Source organism: Vigna umbellata, chromosome 1, assembly GCF_029865625.1.
Source record: "Vigna umbellata cultivar VRB3 chromosome 1, Vumbellata_1.0, whole genome shotgun sequence".
Classification (NCBI taxonomy): Eukaryota; Viridiplantae; Streptophyta; class Magnoliopsida; order Fabales; family Fabaceae; genus Vigna; species Vigna umbellata.
Window position 1 is genome coordinate 22,542,056 of NC_142165.1, and position 9,093 is coordinate 22,551,148.

At 28.2% G+C, this 9,093-nt stretch overlaps 1 protein-coding gene across 1 annotated transcript; it reads right to left on the reverse strand.

Moving 5' to 3' along the window:
- Positions 1 to 3,944: 3,944 nt before the first annotated feature.
- LOC124827896 (polyadenylate-binding protein-interacting protein 5-like) lies at positions 3,945 to 6,489 on the reverse strand. Its single transcript, XM_047301066.2, has 3 exons — positions 6,345 to 6,489; positions 5,207 to 5,667; positions 3,945 to 4,453 (listed from the first exon to the last, which is right to left on the reverse strand). Exons 2-3 carry the CDS (start codon positions 5,624 to 5,626, stop codon positions 4,292 to 4,294), a joined length of 582 nt encoding a protein of 193 aa, XP_047157022.1. The 5' UTR covers positions 5,627 to 5,667; positions 6,345 to 6,489; the 3' UTR covers positions 3,945 to 4,291.
- Positions 6,490 to 9,093: the final 2,604 nt, after the last annotated feature.

Sequence of the window (9,093 nt, forward strand, 5' to 3'; positions counted from 1 at the left end):
CATCATTTGGCAATTGTGTCACGTCTTTGTAAATCTACTTGTTTTTTTTTATTAATTCGCGAGAGTTACTTAAAGGCATTTTACTGCAGACCACGTGATCTTTTGGCCACGTTGATTTATTTTTCAGTGGTAGTGTAATACATTTTCTGTTATTATTTAACAATACGGGTGAACACACAAGTCTTTTGCATCCTGTACCCCATAGTTGCAAACTGCTCCCCAATAACTTTTAAAATACCTATAAAGCTGATACTCCTTTCATGAGAGTTTTTTTATGCTGCTGGTTTTCTCTGTCGTGGTTCGAAGTACAACCATTCCGGTGAGCATGGATGTTGGTGGTTGTGATTTGAAGTTGGGTAGCCATATGTAGGTATGAATGAATACGATTTAAGTTTTGTTTTGTTGTAATGGTTGCACCAATGTTTTCTTGATCATCGAGTATGGAATAGAGGTTTCTGAAAAACAAATTTTGAAGGTATTTATTGAAAAAAAAACAATTGCTTTCTGGATTGATGTTTTTGGAAGGTTATTTTTTACTTTTGAAAAGCAAATTTTGGAACAATATATTAATGTTTTGAAATTATTAATCCATACACTTTTTTCAAAACAATCTTTTTAGAATATATTGTTTGTACATCATTTTGGAAAGTGTATTTAAGTTCTGAAAGGCAAGGCGTAGTTTAGAAGATAAAAATATGTATTACATACAATACATTTTTTTCCCTCTAGATTACATGTTTCAAAACATTAAAAATTTGTTCAATTTTGCTCTTTTGACACTTAAAATTTGATTTTGTTAGATTTATTATGAATGGAGACTTTTACATACATGTTCAAATGAATTATGTTTTGTCTTTTTATCTAATGCATAATGAATGGATGACATATGATTCTAGTGATCCTTTGGCAATAAATGAAGTAAATGTAACTATTATTATATAATTATGTTGATCGGTAAAGTTACTTAGAAAGTTTTTAAGGAACATAACATTGTAGTATATAGTAAACATACTTGTATGAAATAAGACTATATCGTAAAAAGATAATCATTTTCAAACGTTACAAGAAGAGTAACTTGTTTCATATTAGTTTATTCAAAACCTAAGTTATATCCAATTCTTCAATCTGCGAAGGATTATCCTAATAAACTAAATGATACAAACATGTATTCTCTATACCATTCATGATAATCTCAACTTTAAAATAAATACCTAAGTATTCTTTAATGTTAAGTCACAGCACACTTTCTACAAACAAATTTTATTATATAAATTTATAATCACAAAGTGAGGATATACAACGAATAACAAGTAATAACTTCGCTTCAAAATAAAAAAGGACGAATTGCTCACAAAAATAACTTATTAATTTATTTATTTTGTGTTTTTTGGGCTCATGAAAATAGGATATGTTCTTTATTTTTCTTTGTAAAAATAGGTGTAAAACATACATTTTTAGCTTAGGTTGTGTTTAGGCCTACTAAGCCTAAAAGGAGCGTAAAGAAGTAAGAAATATGAGGTAAGGCTATTGCTTAATATTAGGAAAAGACTTAAACACCCTTCACCATTGCACACAACACACCAAACCATCATTATTATAATTTCTACCACTACAGTTTTTCAGCAGCTGCTGCAAAGGAAGAAGAGAAGGAGAGCACTGCATGAGAAGAAGATAGAAAACGTAGAAAAAAAACTCATTTAATTTTTTTTCCAGAACATATTTCATGTGTTTTCAGAAACTTTTTCCAAAATACATTTCATATATAGATATTCTGGAAATATAATTTCGGAAGACAGTTTACGAGTTCTAGAAAGTTCTTTTCAAAAATTTCTTTCCGGAAAATTTATTCCAAAACACATTTTAGACATTTCAGAAATTTTGTTCCAAAATCATGTTCAGGAAATTTCGTTCATGTTAATTCAGAAATTTCGGAATGTTTGTTCTGGAAAGCTTATGGAATATATAATCCGGAAGTCGATTTTCCAGAGCGCAAAATCATCATTTCAAAAGTTGGAGCGAGTGGGCAAAGATATTTAGGGGTGCAGAAAACAAAAGCAGGTAATCATCCAAGGTCAACTAAGGCCCATGCATTGTTTGGCCGAGTCCCTCCTCTTTTACCATTCTATTTTCAGCCACATTCTATTTTAATTAACAACACATGAGGAGATTAAATCTTATTTATAATACACATTCATATGCTGATATAATCTGTAATCTTTTATGTAACCTATCATTATGTAATTTCATAATTTCGTTACAATTTCAATTTTAGTCGGTAAATTTTGTCACTAATTTGAATTTCCATTGTTAAATTACGTTGTTAAACTTAAAAACAAAGTAAAATAAAATAAAATAAAACATCGAATTGCCAATTAATTATACATGAACTTTAAGTCTAATTTAACTCTACAAAATCAGCTTATAAAATAATACATTTATATATTTTAAATTGATCTTATCTAATGTGTAACTTCCAAGAATTCTAAACTTAAATATGATGTCAGTTGTTAATTCTTTTTTATATGATAATTTAATTTTAATTATTTGTTGTCTTAGTGTTTTTGGTACCGTAACTTTGAATTAAGATATTAGCTTTGTTTTGTTTGAGTGATTGCAGTGGTAATTCTAATTTATCATCAAGTTATTATTTTTTCTAGTAAAGCTCTTTTATCTTTTGGTCTTGACAGTGTTGTTTTTATTAATAATTCGTCTATGGCTTAATCTTTTAAACTTCTTCTAAGTTTTGTCTTATGTTGTACTTTTCGCTTATGTATGAATAATTGTAACCTTATGGGCCAAGGACACATGTATCATTGTTATTCAAGAGGAATAAATCTAACATAAATGATCCCAAATTTTATGGCATCAATGAAATGAACAAGTAAAAAGTGGATTAAACTTTAATTTATAGTTAAACCAAAATAAAATAAAAAAAAAATATAATTTGTAATAATTGTTTAAAAATTGTGTTCCTTCTCTTTGTTATGTCTACTAAGCTTAGGTTTTGTAATAGTTAATATGCCTCACTTTCCTTTTTGATATTGTGTCTATTATGTCTAACTAATGCCTTTCTTGATGCATTTTTGCCTTTTGAGTTCTCAACCTATCTTCAGCTTATATTGAATTTAAAAAATGAAATATTATTTGAATACTGTAGTTGCCCAAAGAGTGTTAAGATGTGAGTCTGAATCCCTACCTCCCTTCTTTCTGTATTCATCCTGTTTTCTTCTCTCTTCTCCCTCAATTCATTTTATATAACTCTCTTATTAATCCTCCTCAACCTATTTATTAAGAATCCAGTTGCTCGTTATTTTAAAACTAAGTATATTTTTCAATTGTACTTTGATTTCAGTCTCCAACGTATTTTAATAGTAAAATTTCTATTTTTTAAATCTTGATATTTAATTAGATTAGTTTGGTGTGGCCATAATTTTGACAGATTAATGATTACATGCGTAGTCAGTGATAATATTTACTCATATGTTTCAATCAACGATTATCTATCGTTTTCCAATAATAACGTCATGTTCCCTTATCCACACCTTTTCCTAATTTAAAACATCTTTAACGTTTGTTTGTTTAGAATTAGTATCAGGTGACGTACACGAGACAGTTTTTATAACATGAAATGAATAATCAGTATTTTGTTTTGCCACAATTATTAAAAACTAAAATACATTACCACGTAACTTTTACAATGTTGTATTAACTTTTTTAAGCAAAAACGTTACTTGAAGAAAATCAAAATTTTTATTTATTATATACGTAAAATAATTACTTTTGGAGGATAAATTGTTTTAGATATTGGTTTCTAAGTAAAATAATTACATAAAAAATTATATGATCTATAAAAATTCATTTAACGCCAATTAATTTTATTTTCATAAGAGTAATGAGTAGTAAAATTCAATTTATTTCAAATTTGGCATTCATAACAACTGAACTAATAAAAAAAGACAATAAATTTTTTATATATCTATAGCAGCAAAACCTCAAAGTTAGCTCACCATGGTACAATCCAGCAAGCAAGTCAATAAGACACCATGTTGTTTTTGTTTTACCTCTCTCACCCTCCAATTCATGTAATTGAATGGGATCCCAAATTACACAATTGCTCAAGCAACTCACCAAAAGAAAACATTTCAGACCATAATGACCAAAATAAGGCAAAGCTGAAAACTATACAGAACCATTAAATCGATGATCGAGGGATCTCCACCTAATGTAAAATATTTTCATTTTTACACTTATTTTTATATCCAACAAAACCAATTATGAATGACAAACCAATTCATAAGACATCGCCTGATGCCATGTGACTAGACGAAGTGCTGGTTTCCTCTGCTACATTCTTCTGCTTTAAGGAAGTAGAATCAGCCGGTAATCCAGATTCTGAAACATCACCAATATCAAGTGTCTCTGGAAGAGTTCCCGAAGATTCATCTCCCTCTAACTGTAACACGAAAAGAAATGCCTCAAAATTGATTTTCAACTTAATGGATTTCGAAAGAGATCCATTAATACTTGATCTTAATACTAAAAGTATCTCCACCTAATGAATTGCCTTTAGATAATTAAATTATGATAATTCTATAAATTCATAATACCAGAAACTGTTAAACTAACATCAATTGGCACAGTATACCATCCATATCTGCAAGTAATATATAATAGTTCAGTAATCCTGCTCCCTAAAACAAAATCAAAACGAGAAAGCGGGTGCGGGGGTGGCTTGAAATCAAAGCACAATGTATGAAACTCCTTAAATTATTTATAAATTTGGGAACAAAACAGAAGCAAACCAATTGTAAATAAAACTCAAAAACTATCAAACACATTGTACAGGAATGAGTAGAAGTTAAAAAAAGAAAAACTGACATAGAAATCTCATCACTTTAAGCTTCAACTTTCTGCTATCCATTGTCATCTGGAGAGACAATCTTCAGGAAGAACACGAATGGAAACAGAAAATGGATCAATTTATTATTTCATCAACACTTTATTAGGAACTTAACCCAAATTTCCAGTTCGTTATCACGGCATATTACCAGACTCAACATTTACATAGCATGAATAGAAGCTAATATTTGACCACTCTTACATAATGAAGACAGAAAAATGTTGTCAATTAATTAATTGAAAGAATAAAAATGAGGCACTGGATAAATCAATCTAAACCCAAAAGCTAACAGCTTAAAATCTATACCTCAAGTTGACTGAGCATGTCAATAGCAGCATCCAAGTCTCCACTGTTTACATTATAGACATCTACAAGGGACTGATAAGATATGCCAGGAAATGTAATCCTAAGATATTCCAAATCCATATCCAGTTCTTCGGCTAGCAGCTGATTTTCTGCCACCTCTGCAACATTCTGAGATGATGAAGTGTAAGAACTTGAGGCAGGCTGGCTTTTTGTCGGAAAAGCGTCAGGTTTAAATAGCCTTTCTGAACTAGCAATGAGTTGCTGGTCATTTGTTGCATCCTGACGAGTCTGAAACCAAAAACTCCCATCATAACTCTTGGAATCTTTTTCTGTAAAAGTAGTTCTACCCTCTGCCCCCCTTTTAGAGAGAGGAACATATGAGGCTGCATATGGATTCAAAGACGACGATTGCGGCCTCATTGAGTTGAATCAGATGTAGATAAAGTAGTCTTGTTATGGATCTTCCTTTCCCCACACATACAAGAGAAAGAAACAGTCAACACGAAAATGAAGTCAATCAGAACGTTGGGGGCATCTACACAATACAAAAAAGAATTCAAACCTATCTACATATGCAAAAATTAAGGAGAAAAGGAAAAACACACACACACACACACACACAGAGTACAGCATGATTACACATAGAGTAAGTATGATTTAACGAGCTCTAAACAGCAAACTTCAGAGCAAGAAACACAAGATAGCAACGGGGATTCGATCATTAAATTTTATTGTAAACCTTCTAATGAGTGCATGTGAAAGTAACTAGATTCAATAAAATATGTTTCATCATTCCTTTATCACTCATACAAAAATTTAGGAAATCAGATCAAGAATTTATTCAGGGAAGATCGAGAAGCAAGTAAAAACAAAACAAAAGCTTTAAAATTTCACTTTTCAGTGATCCCTTTTCAAACACCAACAAGATCAGGCTAAAGTAAAACTTCAATCAAATTTCGAAAGAATTTTACAGTCATGAAATTTGCAGCAACACATCGATCTAAAGTACTGACTGGAACCCAATAACACCAAACGACAATTTGATCATTTACCCTTTTCATCAGCAACAAATGGTAACTAATAAAATTGTGATTCGAATTGCACAAGAAGCAAAAGAAAATGAAAAATGGGAACAAACCAGTAAGAAGGAAATGACGAAACCCTAATTCCGGAGATCGCTGTGATTGGAAAGGAGAGAAACCTACAACGAAAAACAGAGAAGTTCAACTTTTTTTCTCTTCCCACAATTGCGATTTCGATAGAAATCCAAATCAATCACTATATTTATATAATAACTATAAAATATAAATTAATTATTTATTGTAAACGAATAAAATTAAGAAAAGAAAACTCTGACAACTTTTTTTTATAGCATTGTTTATTTGCATTACTATTTAATCACTAAAATATGATTTTATTTTTATTAAAATTAATAATATATATATATATATATATATATATATATATTAATTAATTAAATAAAATTGAGTCGAATTATTCGATGATTTATTAATTTTAGTATTATACATACATAAATATATATAAAATTGTAAATTTAAGAAATATTTATAATTAAAATAAAGGTTTCTTTTATTATGTTTATTTTAAAATAATATTTTATACCGTAATATCACAGAAGTTATTCATAGTAATTAATTAAAGTTTATACTTTCTTAATACAGTAAATAATTTTATATCAAGTTCTTATATTGAAACTGTAATATAAAGATTTTAAGTTACGTGTCCAAATTCTAAAATCTGAACCTATTAAAAGTAAGTCTTAGTCTTATAATTACTCATGAAAAATATTTTTATTTCTCTTGTTACGAAAATTATTTAATTATTGGAGAATTTTAACAATTTTTTTTCTCGTTTTTTATTTTTATTTTTTTGACATCACTATATCAGAAATACTGAGATGATAGGTGGATATTAGTTGATTTAAAAAGTTTTCGTACTTTAAACCAAGTACAACATATTTAGTCACTACATCAATCAATTAATTATTTAAATTAATTTAAATATAATATTATAAGTAAACGATTTTTTTAATGAAAATAAGAATGTGAAATAGTCAATAGACATATAGTCTTATTTTAGGTTGTAGTATAATCTATGTTAATTATTTCCAACATTTGTGATGGCATATAAAAAACCTTAAAATATGGAAATTTATATAATAATTATAAAAAAATAATGTTTAACCTTAAAATATAATAAAAATAATTATAAACAATACACATTTTTTATTTAATTAAATACTATATTTAATTTCACAAAACCAAAACGATAATGTTTGTATTTTCTTTTTCCATAAAATTAAAAAGTTTTACTTTTATTTTTTTAACTTTTGACACTTGTAATTAAGGTTTTTAACTTTTCAATAAAAACTCAACATATATTAAAATTTTTATTTCAATAACAAAATATTTCGTTTACGTAATAAAAGATGAACTAGAAGTTAAAAAAACAAGTCGAGGAGTATTATGTCAAATAGACGAAAGATAAACTAGGAGTTCAAAAAAAGAGTCGAGACTAGTACTGTGTAATTTATTTTATTTGGCATGAGTGGATTCTTTATTAAAGTTGTAATTTATGATCGCTTTCACGTTGACCGAGGAGTCAATGTTTTCAAAAGAATAAAAATTTCTTTAAATTTAAAGAACTGTTATCATTTATGGATCAATAATCACGTATTAAAATATTATCATAATTTCAACATGTTTAACAAGTAAAAATAGGTAAAATATATTTATAGATTTTTAGGTTGTAATTGGATCAATCTTAATTAAAAGCTCACTTTGAAATATATAAATATATAGATAAAGTAAGGAGGTAAGTGATTGCATTTATTTCAAATTTAAAACTTTACTATGATAATCGATCAAATTCGTTTAATTGACTTGAGCATCATAGTGTTTTTGACAAGTGCACCCGACTTAAAAATTGAAGGAGGAAGACTAAAGACTATTGTGATGGGAAACCCAAGACAACATTAAAAGACTAACATAAAAGTGTATGTGAAGGAGTAGTTCTCGACCTCACCATTCGAAACATTTTAAAATCTTCGTTTGACTGCTTGGTCAACGTTCCTTTGGATTTGGAGAAATCTACGTTCTTTTAAGAACGTTGAGCGCTCGATCACTATGGAATGTTGTCTGAGCAATCATACAGTACAAAAGTAATATAATTTTTATTTAGATATATTTTGAAATATTATTTTTAGTGTTTGTTAATATATATATATATATAGTTTTTATCGGATTTTGGTTGAATAGTTTTTAAAATGAAATATAATATCTTTAAGAATTAAGTTGTTTTTATTTTATTATGTCAATGTAATATGCTGTTGAAAATTGGAAAGAAACTTAAGTCATTAAGAGTTTATGAGTAATGATACAATAGATATGAAAATAGTGAATAATATTGAAGTAGTACTCCATGTATTGGAAACATATTTATCGGTCTTTTAAATCCATAAATATAGAAGATATATTAATAAATTATGTATATATCTTATTAAATAATAATTAAATTATATATCTTTTAAATTATTACTATAAGTGTTTCGGATGTAGCGACGAGATGTTTACAAAACACTCATTCACATTTTTCTCTAAGTCAGTTTAGGTTATCTTGAACACTTTTAGTTAGAATTTTTTTTTATCTAAACTCCAAACCGTCTGAGTGTATATGTCAAAAATACTCCGACGCTCAAGTTAATGATTAATCTGATCGGATAAATGCAATTACTTAACTTCTTACATTTGACCTGCATTTATAGATTTTGGGATGAGCCTATGATTAACGGACTTCTAATCACGACCCATTGGCTAATAAACAAAGTTTATCGATAATCTTGATTGGATGATGCTTAATGGTATCGA

Coding starts and splice junctions, on each gene's coding strand:
- LOC124827896 (XM_047301066.2), bottom strand. CDS start 5,626: ATGAGGCCGCAATCGTCGTCTTTGAATCCATATGCAGCCTCATATGTT. Junction 4,454..5,206: donor ACATGCTCAGTCAACTTGAG/GTATAGATTTTA, acceptor TTCGTGTTACAG/TTAGAGGGAGATGAATCTTC.